The sequence below is a fragment of the Sphaerodactylus townsendi genome, linkage group LG01 (assembly GCF_021028975.2).
Source record: "Sphaerodactylus townsendi isolate TG3544 linkage group LG01, MPM_Stown_v2.3, whole genome shotgun sequence".
NCBI classification, from domain to species: Eukaryota; Metazoa; Chordata; class Lepidosauria; order Squamata; family Sphaerodactylidae; genus Sphaerodactylus; species Sphaerodactylus townsendi.
In genome coordinates, this window is record NC_059425.1 from 5,784,969 (window position 1) to 5,801,544 (window position 16,576).

Here is a 16,576-nt window from a genome sequence, read left to right on the forward strand (position 1 = left end):
CCGAGAGAGCCCGGTAGCCGTGACTAGCCCCAGGTCACCCAGAAGCTGGCGGTGTGGGAGTGCACAGGCTAATCTGAATTCCCCAGAGAAGCCTCCACAGCTCAAGTGGCTGAGCTGGGAATCAAACCCGGTTTCTCCAGATCAGAGTGCACCTGCTCTTAGCCACTGCTCTTAGCCACTGCTCTTAGCCACTACGCCACTGCTTCTTGGAACCCCTCCAAGAATGCTGCTGGCCCATGTTCCCTGGGCCAAAAGGCTGCCATTTTGAGCCCGCTGATCTTCCAAAGAGGCCACCAATAATCCCCAGCAGCTATTGGGGATGGGGGGGGGGGGGTCAGGTGAGTAGGAGGCGTTACAGGAGGAGAAGCAGAACTTCCATTGCTCTTTTCTCAGGCCGCCCTGGAAAGTGACCTCTGTGAACAAGATCTCCTACAGGTAAGCAGCTTTTGCTGTCTGCTGCAGGTGAGGGGGAACGGGAGGGGCTTGCTGCAGCCCCCCCCCCTCTGGCCACTGAGAATCTGTCCCCACAGCCTGGGCTTTTCTCTGGACCCAGAGAACTAGACACGTGCGCTGTGAGGCGTTCTTGGAATGCTTATTCACCAGGGGCAAGAATGCTTGTGGGCAGACAGGCCGGGTCATACTTTGGACACTGAAGCACTTGTCCTGACACCCCCCCTCCCCCCCAATTCTCCAGGACAAAGGGGCACAGAAAGGCCGAGTGGGCTGAGAAAAGGGGGCAGGAAGTCCGAGAATTATAGAATCACAGGAATCAGATATGCAGCGGGTGTTTTGTGGCTGCAAGTAATTTTCTCAGTGGACCCAGAAGAAGAAGAAGGAGGAGGAGGAGGAGGAGGAGGAGGAGGAGGAGGAGGAGGAATTTGGATTTATATCCCCCCTTTCTCTCCTGCAGGAGACTCAAAGGCTTACAATCTCCTTTGCAGCTCCCTTCCCCTCACAACAAACACCCCTGTGAGGTGGTGGGGCTGGAGAGAGCTCCAAGAAGCTGTGGACTCAGCCCAAGGTCAACTCCGAAGCTGGCGGTGTGGGAGTGCAATGAGCCAATCCTGAATTCCCCAGAGAAGCCTCCACAGCTCAGGCAGCAGAGCTGGGAATCAAACCCGGTTCCTCCAGATTAGATACACGAGCTCTTAACCTCCTACGCCACTGCTGCTCCTTCATGGGGTTGTTTGAGGGCGCTGAACTGGAATCAGGGAAAGGCCAGAGGTCTTCCTCCCAGCATGCCCTGGTTGTGAGCAGAGGAGGCCCAGTGTGAGTCTGGGCAGCACGCAACACCCACCATTTGTCTGATGTTGGGCCCTGTGTGGTCTTTGCAGTGGGATGCGTGGCCCTCCACCTATTTTTCAGTTTGGGAAGTTCAGACATCAGACTTGGCCCAGGTGATGGTCCCTCTCCGTTGTCTGGGCCGCACTACCTGTCTTCTTTCCTTCCCGCTAGCCTGTACAGGATGCCACGGAGGCGGAGGGAGACCTTGGTGCTGACAACCACACTTGGTCCCCTCTTTGCCAACACGTCCTCTTCAGAGACCCTGGGGCAGGTGGCCAATGTGAACCGCGTGGCGACCGACTCAAAAGCTGAGACGGAGTTCCGCATCTTTGAAGATAAAGTGGTTCGCGATCGGGCCGTCATTGCTCGGCTGCGCCATTTCACCGAAAGTACCGCATTGACATCCATCACGCCTTCGCAACCACGCCTATAGACCGGGTGAAGCTGCAGCGCTAAGCAACCTTTTGTCTTTGCCCGGACCTTTCGCTATGCCTGAGCGTAGGCATCTCAGGTCAGAGACAGGGCAGCAGTGCATACCTCCTCCCAAGGTTGAGATCTCCCCCCAAAACCCTTTGGGGCCGATTTTTTAATTTACTGATTTATTTGCATTCTGCCTTTCTCACTGCGACTCCAGGCAGATTACATAGAATATATCAGTACAGATAACGGAGTGGGGCACCCAACAGACCATGCAGCAGAGTCTGACTTGGGGGAATCTGGAAGGTAACCAGAGATGATGGTGACTGTGAGTTTTAATGTACACATGTTAAAAAATGAAAGCAAAAGGACCCTGAAGCTGCTTTTAAAGCCGCGTGGGTAATTCTGCACCTGCATAAGGATATTTTCCATGCTCACTCTGGGATATTTTGACCATGCAAAAAAGATTCTTAGGTCTGGCAGGAACAGGGACATTTCCCCCAAATGGGGAATTAAAATTTTATTAATTAAAGTGTTTGTGCCCCACTTTTCTTCCTGGTTCGAGATCAGAGGCAGGTGTGTGCGCGCTCAATCCCTCGTGGGATCCCTGCCTGAGATTAAAGCCTGGCTGCTTCGTGTGTGAGCCGTCCTTAAACCTTCTCCTCTGCCGTCCCCCCTCCCCTCCCCACCCCAGCTCAGGCAGACAACATCCCCGGCAACATGACCTGGGAACCGGCCAGCAAGAACGGCGTCAACCTGCGGTGGGAGGAGCCCAGGAACCCCAACGGCCTCATCCTGAAGTATGAGATCAAGTACAGTCGGGAGAATGAGGTGAGGAGATCGCTGCTGGGGAGCACACACACCACAGGGGCCAATTTTCTTTTTTTTAAATATATTTTTACTAAAGTTTTAATTATAACAACAATAGTTGAGTCGAATATCGGACTCAATTCAACTTTAAAAAAACATTAAGTACATATTATAAACTTAGCAAATACATTATACGACAGCTTGTTTGCAATCGCATCTAATTGATAAAATTAAAATTGTCAATCCTATAAGCAAAAATCTTTCTATTTTTCTTTTTTTTGTTTGATTTTACTCCCCGTTTCTTAATCCCTGATGTAGTTCCCCTCGATAGCTTGTTTAATTAACTTATATTTAAGCTATTATTATTTTAAATAGATATTTTTCAACTCTGGGTTTGCTTCAAATAATAATCATTCCTTTGGTTCTTAAACTACGTTTATCTATTAAGATAAGCTAGGTACGGTTTCTGAACAGTTTTGTACTTTTCGGGAATTTCTCTTAATTTCCACGTCAGTCGATCCAGTTCCATAGTTTCCAACAGTTTGTTCTCCCATTGTTGTAAAGTCGGGTAATTCCTTTATCTTTCCAATGTTTCGCTATTTGGATTCTTGCTGTTGTTGTCATGTAAAGAAAGAGGTTTTCATTCTGTTTAATTGTTTTATCTTCGCCTACCCTTTCTCACTCTCTCAAGCTCAAGCCTCTCACACCATCTTGCTATAACAAGCTTCCTGCATTACTACAGTGGAACCCTCGGGTTTTCGTTGTCATCAGTTTCCATCAATTCTTTCCCCGAAAATTGTGTCTCGTTGGCTGCTTTTTCTCAGCTCGCTTTTCGCTGCCAAGGATTTCAGTCGGTATGCGACGCATTACCTTTTAAGTGACAAAACAAAATGGTGACCCATGCAGTTCCCTTTGTTTCCAGTGTTCAGTTCCTCTGTTCTTTGTCGGTTTTCGATTCTCGGCCGAGGTTTCCCTGGATGGACATCTGACCAAAAACCGAGGTTCCACTGTGCTTGCCTTGTTCCCAGGTGCTGTGGGAGGTGGGTGGGTTGCAGGGTCTTAATCTGGTTAATGTATTGTGGAAGGATTTCCAATAGTTGGAATTGTTGAGTGTTGTGGGAAAGCTCGGCTATGCAGCCAGCTCTGTAATTTCAGCATTCTTCCTTTCTGATAAGCCAGCCTCTGCATCTGTGGCTGGCCTGGATCCCTCTGAAGATGCCTGTTACAGACATACAGGTGAAAAGTCAGGAGAGAATGCTACTGAAAAACGGCCACGCAGCCCAGAAACCCCACAACACTCCACTCAATCAGGCTCTCCCCCACCCCTTCTCATGCAGAAAGTGATGGCCGTGGTGTGCGTTTCCCGCCACCGCTATTCACACTTCGGAGGCTTCCACCTTGCTCTGCTCCAGCCGGGGAACTATTCTGCCAAAGTTCGAGCTACTTCTTTGGCGGGGAACGGCTCATGGACCAGACTCATCAAGTTTTACATTCCTGGGCAAGGTAGGTACTTGGCAAGACGTCTCCCAGCCAGACTGGAGCTGCCTCGCAGAAGGGCAAATTATTTGTCATAGAAGCAGAATGGCAGGAAATTGAGGATTCTTAATTTGGCTGCCTGACGGCTCGTTTTCTCTCCTGAAAGCCCTGCCCAAATGGGGGATTCTGAAAACACCTCATCCATCCATCCATCCATCCATCCATCCATCCATCCATCCATCCATCCATCCATCCATCCATCCATCCATCCATCCATCCATCCATCCATCCATCCATCCATCCATTGGCATCCATCCATCCATCCATCCATCCATCCATCCATCCATCCATCCATCCATCCATCCATCCATCCATCCATCCATCCATCCATCCATCCATCCATCCATCCATCCATCCATCCATCCATCCATCCATCCATCCATCCATCCATCCATCCCATCCATCCATCCATCCATCCATCCATCCATCCATCCATCCATCCATCCATCCATCCATCCATCCATCCATCCATCCATCCATCCATCCATCCATCCATCCATCCATTTATTTATTTATTAAAATAGGCTTAGAAGAGCATAACTCTGCTTAGGGTAAAACTGTTAAACACCTAAGAAGAACCCTGCTGGATTAGACCAGTGATCCTGTTTCATGCAGCCGTCAACCCGCTGCCCTGGAGGTCCCAGGAGCTGGTCCCAGAAGCCTCGGCCCGCCCTGGTTGCTGGCCCCTGGGAAATTCCTGGATATTTGGGGGCAGGGCCTGTGGGGGTGGGCTCTGGGGTGAAGAGGGCACCGCCTCACTTGCCATCTCTATGAGGCAGCTGAAGGCATTTATTCAGGATAGGACTTGCTTAAAGCAGTCCTAAACTGTGTTTCAAAATTATGGTTTCATGTATTTCTATGTCTGTGACTTTACGTATTTGATTTACATGTTAAGCTGCCTTGAGCCCCATAAGGAAGTGGGGTGGCTAATAAATGTTTGATAGAGAGAGGGAGAGGAAGGGAGGCGGAGGGACAGTGTTCTGTTCCCCAAGCAAACTAACATCAGGTGCCTCGCACATGGCTAGAACAGAGCGTGAGACGCCTGGACAAATGAGCAACAGTTCAAAGAAGGGGTTAATAGTACTGAAAGTTTAGGACTCTGACTCCTCCTCCCATGACGTCTAACTAAGGATGAATCCTTGCGCTGCTGGAAACGATTGGAGATTGTTTGAAGAACTTGCAGCTACCGATTCTTCCTTAACTGCTTCTAAGAAAATCTACGCTGCTTGTGCCGCTTCTGAGATCTCCCGGTGTCCTCTATTTGGACTCTGTTTCCTTGCAATTCTGTTGAAACTTAAAGGGACCGGGTCTAACTAAGGTTCCCTCCTGCAGAATACTGTACGAAAACAATTAAGCCCATTTTATCTAAGGGTATAAGTGAGGCTCGAACAAAGGAAACAGCAAGGGTGTCTCTAGGGGCAGGACAGACAGTAGGGGCTGGTGTGGAACAGGGGCCAGGGTGTTGGGCTAGGGTCTGGGTGACTCGAGGTTGCATCCATGCTGCCTTCAGTCCGACCTGACTCCCCAGGTGGTCGCTGTGAGGTTGGACTGGACGAGAGGACATGAAAAGTTGCTCTGAGTCCCAATCAGGGAGAAAGGATGTAAACAAATAAGATCTTTGTGTATTGAATTCACGGCGCCCTGCCTTTCTTCCCGGTGGGGACCCAAAGCAGCTGACACGGTTTCTCCCCCTTTTTATCCTCACACCAACCCTGTGAGGTAGGTTAGGTCGAGAGAGTGTGATAGGCCCAAAAGGCCCCCCAGTGAGCTTTCATGGCACAAGTAAGGTTCTGGACCCCATTCTCCCAGATGCTCATCCAACCCGTGACACCCACTGGCTGTCTTTAGCTGATGCCTTTCCTGGTGGGGGCAATGAGAAGTGGGGTCAGAGTAAAACTGGGCACAATGGCTGAAGGCAACAGGAGACCTTGCAGAGGTGGGATCCAACCAGTTCTCACCACTTCTCTAGAAGTGGTTGCTAATTTTTTCTGAGTGTTGAGAAGGGGTTTGTGCGGCGGCGCCACTGTTTGAATCCCACCCCCATCGGAACCTGTTATTAACATTTTGGATCCCACCACTGAGACCTTGGGGGGGAGGGGGGACTCCGCCTGGCTCCTCCGCCCCCCCACCAGTTAATTGTGTGACCTCAATGCCTTTCTTCCTCCCCCTTCCTCCCCCCACCCCCTCCCAAGTAGAGGAAGAGGAGCCCGGCAACTTCCACGTGCTGCTGACCCTCATGCCCGTCCTGCTGATGGTGGCCATCGTCTCCCTGGCCGTCTTTGTCTTCTTATACAACAAGAAGAGGTCAGAGTTTCGTGCAGGAGTAGCCATGAGTGCGTGTGCGTGTGCGTGTGCGTGTGCGTGTGCGTGTGCGTGTGTGCGTGTGTGTGTGCGAGGGGGGAGATTTTCGAAACTACTTAGAAACATTTCTGTCACCTTCGTGTTAAGATTTGGCTGCTGACACTGGATCCTTTGAACCAGCACAACACATTCAGAGAGGAAGACCAAAGTTTTGCCCCCGCCCCCCATGAACACTCAGGAAGAGCGTCTAAAAGCTCAAGCTGCACCCATCGTTTTGGGGACGGAAAGGCTGTGCTGGTGGCTGACCTCTGCTGAGGGACGGTGGGGAGGAAGGCGACCCTGCTGGTTCTCCCGGTTGTCCCCTTTGATGCTGTCCGTCAGCCACGCTGTCCTTCTGGACCTGGGCTTGGATGGGGAGGCCGCTGCTCTGAGAAGCAGGGTCCTTCACGGGTCTGGAGGCTGCGTTTCACAGGAGGGTTCTGGGCGAGGACTGTTTGAGCCAACCAGATTCCATCTTGTCCTCCAAGTTCTCCAGCATCAACACACAGCAGCTGAAAGAGCCCATCCAGACATTCGGGCGTGGTTGTCTCTACTTTATTGTCACTTCAGTTCAAATGCACCCCAGGGCAGGTTCAGATGATGTCCAGCTCTCTCTCTCTCTTGTGCTTCCAGGGATCCCAGAGATGCTGCAGAAACCACGAGCCCAGGGCAGGGAGCCAGTTTAGGGATGGCAAACTTAGTATATAGCAAATGGCAAAACAGTTCTACTGGCGGGCAGGTAGGCTGATCCAGGGAGGGAGGTGTGTCTGTCCTGAATGGGGCTACACTCGCCAAAAAAGGACAAGGTTGCTGAACCTAGGCCTTCTGTTGGATAAACAGATGATTGAGGGGGCCAGAGGTGCCTTTCACCAGCATTGACTGTTTCTGGGCAGAAACAATCTAGACTAGACTACTGCTATGCACTCTTTGTGGGCCTGTCCTTGAAGAGTGTCCAGAAGTCACAATTGGTGCAAAATGTGACAGCCAGAATGCAGAGTAGACGGGGTTGTAGGAACAAGATCATTTCAGTCTTCTTCCACCTATACTGGATCCCAGTTTGTTTCTGTTACAAAACCAAGGTGCTGGTATTGAACCAGCATAGCTGAAGGACCTTCTACTCCCCTACAAACCTACCCAACCGTTCCTTTCGTCTTCAGAGGCCTGCTTCAGTGGCCCCACCATTTGAGGCTAGTCAGGTGTCAGGGTGATGCAGGGTCTTCTCGGTCATGGCACCAAAGTGATGGGACTCCCTCAGCAGGGAGATTCGTCTCTCTTTACCTGACATTGTCTTCCACCAGCACTTGAAGACTTTGCTTTTTTGTTTGATTGGCTTTTGGCACATTCCATCTCTGAACGTCCTTCGTAATTTTTGATTGTGCACGTGCATGCATGTATCTGAGTTTGGGCTTTAAAACCCAACACACCGGGATGCTGTTCCCAGAACTGGAACTCTACGGAGGTGCTGGAGTCTGGGTCCGTACAGCCCACGTTGCTCTTGATGCTTGAACAGATCCCCCCGCCACCCTAACTGAGAGAAGCCAGGGTGCTCACAACCACAAAGCTATAGAGCGGTTGTGCTTCCTTTGGGCTGTGGCTCAGATGAGCAGTGAAGTCCAGACCAACTTTTGCTATCCCTCGTCCTGCCAAGACTTGATCCTCGGACAGTCTTGTGGGAGAACCAAATCCGTTATACAAGGCCTGCCCTGTCCCAGAACGTCCCCGGAACGCCATGCCACGCCCCCAGAACACCCCGGCCACGCCCCTGCACAGGAGCATGCCCGGGGTGTTGTGCCCCACCGTGCCCTGTTGGCACTACGCCACTGCTCCCTGAGTCTGTCTTCCTTCCCTTCTAGGAGCAATGATGGATACCCCACCGGCACACTTTATGCGTCAGTCAACCCTGAATATTTCAGCACCTCAAACAGTGAGTACAAAGCTTGTTTCCAAAGACATCCCCAAGTGGGCGTGGCCGGGCTCAGGCTGCTGCGTGAGAACCTCCGGAAGGGCCTGCTGGGTCAGCCCACTGAGGGTCCATCGAGTCCAGCATCCTGTTTCACGCAGGAGCCAACAGAATGGGCACAGAGGCCTCGCAGGCCCGGTCCACTGAGGGGTCCCCTCCCCATCACAAGCGGGCGTGCATTCGCAGAGGTGGGACCCAGCAGGTTCTCACAGGTTCCCGAGAGTAGGTTACTAATTATTTGCGTGTGCCGAGAGGGGTGATTCTGCCACATGATTTTTGCCTTAGTTAACATGCCTCCCTCGCAGAGGCAGCAGTAGCGCCAAGCAGAGAACTGGAAGCAGTCTAGGCAGTGAGGTGCAATCGGGCGTGCGCGGGCAGCTCTCGTGCGCATCTCGCTTCCCGGGCCCTTGCAAGGATCGGCACAGCGGCTGCATCCTTGCCATAGCCCCGCCCAGGAATGCCCCGCCCCCAGAATGCCCGACCACGCCCCTGTTGTGCCCCGCCCAGCCCCATTGGCGCTACACCACAGTTTGAATCCCACCACCATGGGAACCTGTTACTAAAACTTTTGGATCCCACCACTGGCGTAGAGGTCTACTGCCTGAGCAGGGGCACACCACCCAGGGGGACACATGGGATCAAATGTCCCCGGGCTGCAGCCATTTAGTCACTTGGGGGGGGCAGAAAACCCTCCCCCCGCGTCCATACATTGACTTCAAGACAAGAGATGACCTGGTGCAAAGAAAGTTGTTTGGCCGTGGTAGGGGAGGGCGGCCACCTATACGAGGAGGGGGTGCAGAAAACTCAGATTTTGCACACGGCAACATTTCCCCTAGATACGCCCCTAAGTGCCTCAGTATATGGAGGTTCCCTTTAGTCAACAAGGCTGGTAGCCACTGACTCCGCCTGAGGCTTTGTGGTGGGAGAGAGCTGGCCAAGGCCCCCCTGTTTATAATGACGGCAAAACCCGTTTATGATGGGGAGGCGCTGGGCCCCGGGCGGACGACTGCATCACTCCCATCCTGCTCTGGGCCTCCTCCTTCCCAGACATCGGGGGTGGGGGCGTTCTTGGGGCAGGGCTTTCTGAGTGGTGGCCCCTCGCTAGTGGAACATCCTCTCCTGGCAAAGTCCTCCTGGCAAAGACACCAGCTTGCCTGGGCTTTTGTTAGTTCCTGGGAGTGTGTTGTTATGGTCTTGGTTAGAAAGAATCTTTTCAAGACAGCTACCCTGTTTCCCCGAATATAAGACATCCCCAGAAAATAAGACGTAGTAGAGGTTTTGCTGAAGTGAGAAATATAAGGCATCCCCCGAAAGTAAGACATAGCAAAGTTTTTGTTTGGAAGCATGCCCGACGAACAGAACACAGAAAAATAAGACATCTCCTGAAAATAAGACATAGTGCATCTTTGGGAGCAAAAATTAATATAAGACACTGTCTTATTTTTGGGGAAACACGGTACTTGGTTCATACTGAAGGCCCCGTGGATGCTCTGAGGACACAGATCTTTCCTGGCACTTCACTCTCGGCGGTTCTGTCTTTTTACTCTGCTGCTGCTGCATAGTGACACTTGTATATTTTATCTGGCTTTTGATTTGTGTTCATTTAATGTGTTTTATTAATACTTCCTGCCAGCTGCGTTGAAGGTGAGTAGCGACCAGTAAATCATCTAAGCAGACAAAACTATCTGGGCAGGAGCGCACTCTTCTGTCTTTCCGAGGCTGACTGGGTCTTGTGAGGCTCCCGTCCGTGTAGGTGGGATTTGCCCAGAAGGACTCCCTTTCTGCAGGTCACACTTAACTGCCCCTTTCGGTGGTGGCCCGAACCCGCGGCCTCTGGCTCGCCGGACCCGCCTCCAAGCGCCCCCCCCTCTTCCTCCTCCTTTGACAGTGTACATTCCGGACGAGTGGGAGGTGCCGCGGGAGAAGATCACGGTGCTGCGGGAGCTGGGCCAGGGCTCCTTTGGGATGGTCTACGAAGGGATCGCCAAGGACCTGGAGCAGGAGGGCCAAGAGACCAGAGTCGCTCTGAAGACGGTCAACGAGACGGCCACCCGCCGGGAGAGCATCGAGTTCCTCAACGAGGCCTCTGTGATGAAGGCCTTCAGGTGCCACCACGTGGTGCGTAGGGGAGGAGGACTTCGTCTCCTGCGGGGGGGGGGGATTTCAATTGCTGGTGCACCCAGAGAAGGATGGGGGTGTGGCAGAAAACCCAGAAATGTGGGGAATATGGGTGGGTGGGGGACTCAGGGGTCAGCAAGTCATGGGGTTAATCGGGTTGGCTCTGGAAGATGTGGGGGGAGAGGGAACGACAGAAGGAATCTTTGTCTGGAGGTGTGTGCTGAAGCACTCTGTGTATGCCCAGTGTGTCTTTTGCCCTCGGTGGTGACTTTGCCCCACCTGCTTCTCAGGTCCGACTCCTCGGTGTGGTATCCCAAGGGCAGCCCGCTCTGGTCATTATGGAACTGATGACGCGAGGAGACCTGAAGAGCTACCTCCGCTCACTCAGGCCAGATGCAGAGGTGGGTGATCTGCACGGGGTTTCCCCGGGGCCTCCATGGAAGGTCTGGTTGCCACGTTAAGAATTTTAGGGTATTCGGAATCTGCCGTTTGTTTTTAGTGTTGCAGTACATTCCAACATGAAGATTATTTCTTCTTCTTCTTCTTCTTCTTCTTCTTCTTCTTCTTCTTCTTCTTCTTCTTCTTCTTCTTCTTCTTCTTCTTCTTCTTCTTCTTCTTCTTCTTCTTCTTCTTCTTCTTCTTCTCCTTCTCCTTCTCCTTCTCCTTCTCCTTCTCCTTCTCCTTCTCCTTCTCCTTCTCCTTCTCCTTCTCCTTCTCCTTCTCCTTCTCCTTCTCCTTCTCCTTCTCCTTCTCCTTCTCCTTCTCCTTCTCCTTCTCCTTCTTCCTCTTCCTCTCCTTCTTCCTCTTCTTCTTCCTCCTCCTCTTCCTCTTCTCTTCCTCCTCTTCCACTTCCTCTTCTTCTTCTTTTTGAAAGGTGGACATAGAGCAATCTGGTCCCGGGGTGGTGGTGGGGTGGAGCGCCTGCCGGAAGAAGCAGGTGGCTCTCAGTTGTGGTTCCGTGGCAGGCCAGGTGGCCTTTCTGGCACGATGCTGAGAGGGCTCCCTGTTGCCCAAACCCACCCGCCTCGTCTCCCCTGTTTTCTGCCAGAATAACCCCGGCCTGCCTCCCCCCTCGCTGAAGGACATGATCCAGATGGCTGGCGAAATTGCTGACGGCATGGCCTACCTGAACGCCAAGAAGTTTGTCCACCGGGACCTGGCTGCCCGCAACTGCATGGTGTCCGAGGACTTCACCGTGAAGATTGGAGGTAGGGGAGGGACACTCGGGCCCAGAGCCTCCGTGGGGCTGTAGCCCGAGTTGCAACACAGGGAGCTGTTGGAGGGGGAAAGTGACATCAAGTCACATCTGATTTATAAAGGCCTCGCAGGGTTTTCGAGGCAAGAGACATTCGGGGGCAGTTTTGCCTTTGCCTGCCTCCGCAGATCAACTCTAGACTTCCTCGATGGCCTCTCGTCCAAGTACTCACCAGGGCCGACCCTGCTGGGTTTCTGTGGTCTGACGGGAGATCCATCCGCCTCACCTGGGCCCCCAGCTCAGAGCCAGGCAACTATTGCAGGTTTGCACGTTCATCTCCCAGTGGGTGCCACTGCGCATCATTCAGTCTGGACTTCCAGAGGGAACTCTGTGACTCAAAGGTTTGCCGGATGCTGCTCCCGGGGGGGGGGGGGGGCTGTTTTCCGCTTGCCCGCGTGTTCCTTACTGCCCAGTGTCTCTGTGCCAGTAAAGCAGGTGAAACCCCCAACGTTGGCATTGAATCGCTGCTCTCTCCCTGCTGTGAGAAGTTTAATTAGTCATTTATTTAGGGAAAAGAAGTTGTACTTCCTCTCCAGGAAACCTGCCTCCAGTGGTTTACAGGATAAGACATAATTAAAAACACATCAGAAGTGATTAATTAAACTCCAGCATTTAAAACCCAGCCACAGCATAAAAACATGAAGCCCTGGTGTGAGTGTCCTCAATGTGGCCAGTGTGACGACAGCACTTCCGGAAAGGATGTCGTCATGTTGCTGATGACAAGAGAGATTCTCTCCTATGTGGGCAAAAGCTCTGTGGTTGGAGCTGTTTTTAACCACAGAGTTTTGCCCAAATACCAGTGTATCTCCTGCATTAGGGTGTTGTGGGTTTTCCGGGTTGTATGGCCACGTTCTAGTAGCATTTTCTCCCGACATTTTGCCTGCATCTGTGGCTGGCGTCTTCAGAGGATCCATACAACCTGGAAAACCCACAGCACCCTAGTGATTCCGGCTGTGAAAGCTTTCAACAATACGTCTCCCGCACTGTCGGTGATGCGATGACTTTACTTCTGAAAGTGATGACAACGTGCTGCTGACGTTGAGACCTGGGCCTCGTTTTATGTCTGATCCAACCCCCAACAGCCAGCTGGACTGCGCTGGGAGGAGGGGGCTCAAAGTGGGGCATCCATCCCCCACCCTTGGCAGGGGTCTGGCAACCTGATATCAGAGCGCTCTCTCTCTCTCTCTCTCTCTCTGCAAATACATTTTTCCTTCTTTTTAAAAATAATGTGTTAACTCTGTGCAGTGTTAGTCATGCTGCTGAAAAACCACGTACCCTGAAGAAAGGGCCGGTGAAGAATTCTGAGGGCCAGTTGAGAGCAGAGCAGCCCCCAGACTGTGGGGTTTTGCGAGGGTCTGTCCGCTTCTGTGCCCTCTTGGGGAGGTCATCAGGAGGGTTGGAGTTGGGTGCCACAGCTGCGCTGAGGACAGCCCCCTCTACCTCTTGCTGGAGAAGCAGCCACTGGCCGGGATCTCAGCCTTCCCCTCCCATCCATTGGCCCCCTATTTGACCTTGCCACAGTGACCCATATGAGGTCACCACCAGATTGGACTACTGCAACATGCTCTACTTGTGGCCACCCTTGAAGGCCCCTCAGAAACGGCACGCTGTCCAGAATGCAGCCTTCGTGGTCTTGCAGCAGCTGAACTAGCTGCGAATCCGTTTCCGGTGCCAGTTCAAGGTGTGGGTTTTAACCCAGAAAGCCCTTAATGGTGTGGGGCCTTCGTACCTGAGGACAGCCTCTCTCCCGTCCAGCAGCGCCTTGGGGTTTCTTGCAGGCGCCTGGTCCCCACCTTGCCCGTTTATTCTCTCCCGCCCGAGCCAGGCCTCCTCAACTCCATTGTGAGCGACAGGGGTTGTGCTCCCATCTGGCTTCCGGGGGAATCTCTTTCCTGCCCACAAAATGACCCTTTTCTTTCTTCTTGCCTCCTCTCTCCCTTTGGAAAGATTTTGGGATGACCAGAGACATCTACGAGACAGACTATTACCGCAAAGGGGGGAAAGGTTTGCTGCCCGTCCGCTGGATGTCCCCGGAGTCCCTGAAGGACGGCATCTTCAACACGCAGTCAGACATCTGGTAGGTGCTTTGGAGTGGAAGGAGCAGGCCGGACCCCCCACGCCCTCCAGCACAGGAAGCACCGGGGCTGGCGGCCTCACCTCTTCTGGGGGCGGGGGGTGGGGTGGGGGAGCCTGCTCAGGGGTAGCTCTGGCCTCCTCCACGCTGGCAATCCCAAGGCTCTTCCACTTCAGGAAAAATGTTGGGGTGGAACTGGTCACCCCCCTGATCTTGTCCAGGGTGAAGTGGTGCAAGTTATCCCATTCCTGGCACAGGCCTTCCCCAAACAGTCCAGGTGCGTGGGCAGTCCCAGCCAGGAGGCGGTGGGGGGGCGGGCAGCAGGTGCACTCTGGAGGTCCACTCTGTGCCTTTTTGTCCTTCCTTCCCTCCCTGTCCAAGCCTGTGCAGGAGACGAGAGCCTCAAGCACACGGGGGCGCCAGAGGGCTGATTCCAGGGGGTGGGGGTGGGTGGGGACCAACTGCAGCCCTTCCTGACTACAGCCCGGCCCCCTCTGCCGTGTGTACAGCTCTGTCTCTCTTAGCCAGTGGGATAACCCCTGGGGGGACATGTGTGCATGTCGGTGGGTGGGTGGGCTTACACTGTCCCGTGGGGCTGGGGTGCTGCCACAGGGGCAGGTCAGTCAGCCAGGCCACAGACTGCTCTGGGCAGCACTGGGCACCACGGGCCCTCTACCAGCACCCCAAAGCCCGCCTGGTGCAGGGGACCCTTTGGCTGAGTGGGCGCCCCCCTAGTTCAGGCTGCCCCTCTCTTGCAGGTCGTTCGGGGTGGTGCTGTGGGAGATCGCGACGCTGGCGGAGCAGCCGTACCAGGGCATGTCCAACGAGCAAGTGCTGCGCTTCGTCATGGACAACGGGGTGCTGGAAAAGCCCGAGAACTGTCCGGAGAAGCTGTGAGTGCCCCCCCGTCCTGCCCTCCCCCGAGTGGCGCCGTCCGGGGCTGGGGAGGGGAGGCCAAGGGGGCCTGGGACGGCTGCCGGTCTTGAGCCCACACATCCTCCTCTCTGTTTGCAGCCACGGCCTGATGAGCTGGTGCTGGCAGCAGAACCCCCGCCTGCGCCCCGCCTTCACCCAGATCCTGGACAGCATCAAGGAGGACGTGAGCAGCCGCTTCCTCCAGCACGCCTTCTTCTGCAGCGCCGAGAACAAGCGCCGCGGCTCCTGGGAGGGGTCCAAGACTGAGACGGACCAGCTGCTGGAGGCGGAGGAGGAGCTGCCGCCCCCCCCGGACCCCCTCCCTGGCAGCGGGCCCCTCCTGGCCCTCGGCCTTTGCAGAGACCTCGACCAGACCACGAAAAACTGCTGCCACGCGAACGGGAAGCCCCGGCTCTGAAGCCCCCGGGCTCCCAGGCGGACCTCTCTGCTGTGCTCAGGACCACTGACGGGGCCTCAGGGCGGCCCCCCAACATCTGCCTGCCCCCCTGTCCTCCTCTGGCTCGCTGGCAGCAGTCGCCACAGAACCAAAACCCCCTGCAACCCCCCCCCTTCATGTGCCACGTGGCCACGTCTCAAGCTGATCTTTTCCTGCCGGAATGGAAAAGTGGGCAGGGGGGTCAGCAGGAAAATCCCTCCCGAGGCTAAGAAGGGCAGCTCCGCTGAGCCGGGCTGGGAGCTCTGCTCAGGTCCTCTTTCCGGCTTCCCAGGAGGCAGGACAGCACGCCTTATGGCCGGGGTCACCCACTCAGCACCCTGGCCTCTTCCTTTCGGTCCACGCAGGGACGGGCAGCCTGCCCCCAGTTCCACCCCCACTCCCCAGCCCCCCTCTGGCCAGGGGGTCGCAGGGACCCATCAGCACCAGCAAGAGCCCAACGGCTGCAGAGACCTCGTTCCTGGCAGAAGGGCACGACACACAGGAAGTCCCGCTGGAAGAAGCAGAGAGAACGCCAACCATCCTAGCCCCTGCCGAAAGGACACGGATGCCACCCGTCTGCCTGTCCCTGCACCAGGCCCAGGAAAGCCCACGTCCAGGGGCGGGGGAGGGGGGGAGGCTCTCTTGCAGCCCACATCCTCTGGCTGCTTCTCCTGGGTCCTGGGCGGCTCCACAACAGCAAACCTCCCTGAGGAATCCTCTTGGCCAAAGACCTGGGACAGGCGTGGTTTCCAAGGCTAGCCGGTTTCTGCCATTCAGGAAAGAACCAGCTCTGAGCCACCTCCAGCCTCATCGTAGAGGGACTGTGTGTGCGTGTGTGAAACTGGCGAGGGGGGGGGGGGGGCTGGCTGCTCTGTTTTGGCTGTGGGGCCAGATGGGACGTGGCCCCAGAGGTGCAGTTCTGGCCTCTATTCCACCAACAGCGGGGAAGGGGGGGGTCTCAGGAGGCATGGGAGCGAGAGACCCCCCCTCGACACAAGGCAACTAGCAAGAGGCAGCGACCAGCAATTGCTTCTGGGGGTGGACGGGTGGAGTCGGGAATCATGTCTCAGCAGGGGCCAAAAGGGCTCTGGAAAGAGGCCACTCTAGGAATGTGACTTTGTGCAACTGAGACTTCTAGACTGGGGGCTTGGAGGACCCACTCAGAGCAAAGCGGCTGTCCTGTAGAAACGCCGTTGGCCCTTCCTCCCCGTTGACTGGCAGCCGTTCCCCCCCCCAATACTTTCATAGGTGATGAAAATAGCAAAAAGTGTATGTGTGTGTAGGAGGGAGGGAGTGGTTTCTAGCAGCATGAAGAGAAGATTAATGTAGGAGCCCCCACTTATATTGAAAACAGACACCCCCCCCCCCCACCTTCCCCGCATAGCTCGTGGGACGGCCAAAAGGGGAGGCAGCCCTGAGCCCAGAGTCTGG

At 54.5% G+C, this 16,576-nt stretch overlaps 1 protein-coding gene across 1 annotated transcript in view; it reads left to right on the forward strand.

The window, feature by feature from the left end:
• The window catches only part of LOC125436335 (insulin receptor-related protein-like), a 56,893-nt gene extending 41,747 nt beyond the window's left edge, over nucleotides 1-15,146 (forward strand). The window contains 13 exon segments of the mRNA XM_048503248.1: nucleotides 394-435; nucleotides 1,465-1,672; nucleotides 1,675-1,722; nucleotides 2,401-2,532; nucleotides 3,849-4,014; nucleotides 6,240-6,351; nucleotides 8,241-8,311; nucleotides 10,236-10,465; nucleotides 10,756-10,866; nucleotides 11,514-11,673; nucleotides 13,668-13,797; nucleotides 14,553-14,687; nucleotides 14,809-15,146. Coding sequence (XP_048359205.1) covers nucleotides 394-435; nucleotides 1,465-1,672; nucleotides 1,675-1,722; nucleotides 2,401-2,532; nucleotides 3,849-4,014; nucleotides 6,240-6,351; nucleotides 8,241-8,311; nucleotides 10,236-10,465; nucleotides 10,756-10,866; nucleotides 11,514-11,673; nucleotides 13,668-13,797; nucleotides 14,553-14,687; nucleotides 14,809-15,127 — 1,864 coding nt within the window. The 3' untranslated portion in view covers nucleotides 15,128-15,146.
• Nucleotides 15,147-16,576: the final 1,430 nt, after the last annotated feature.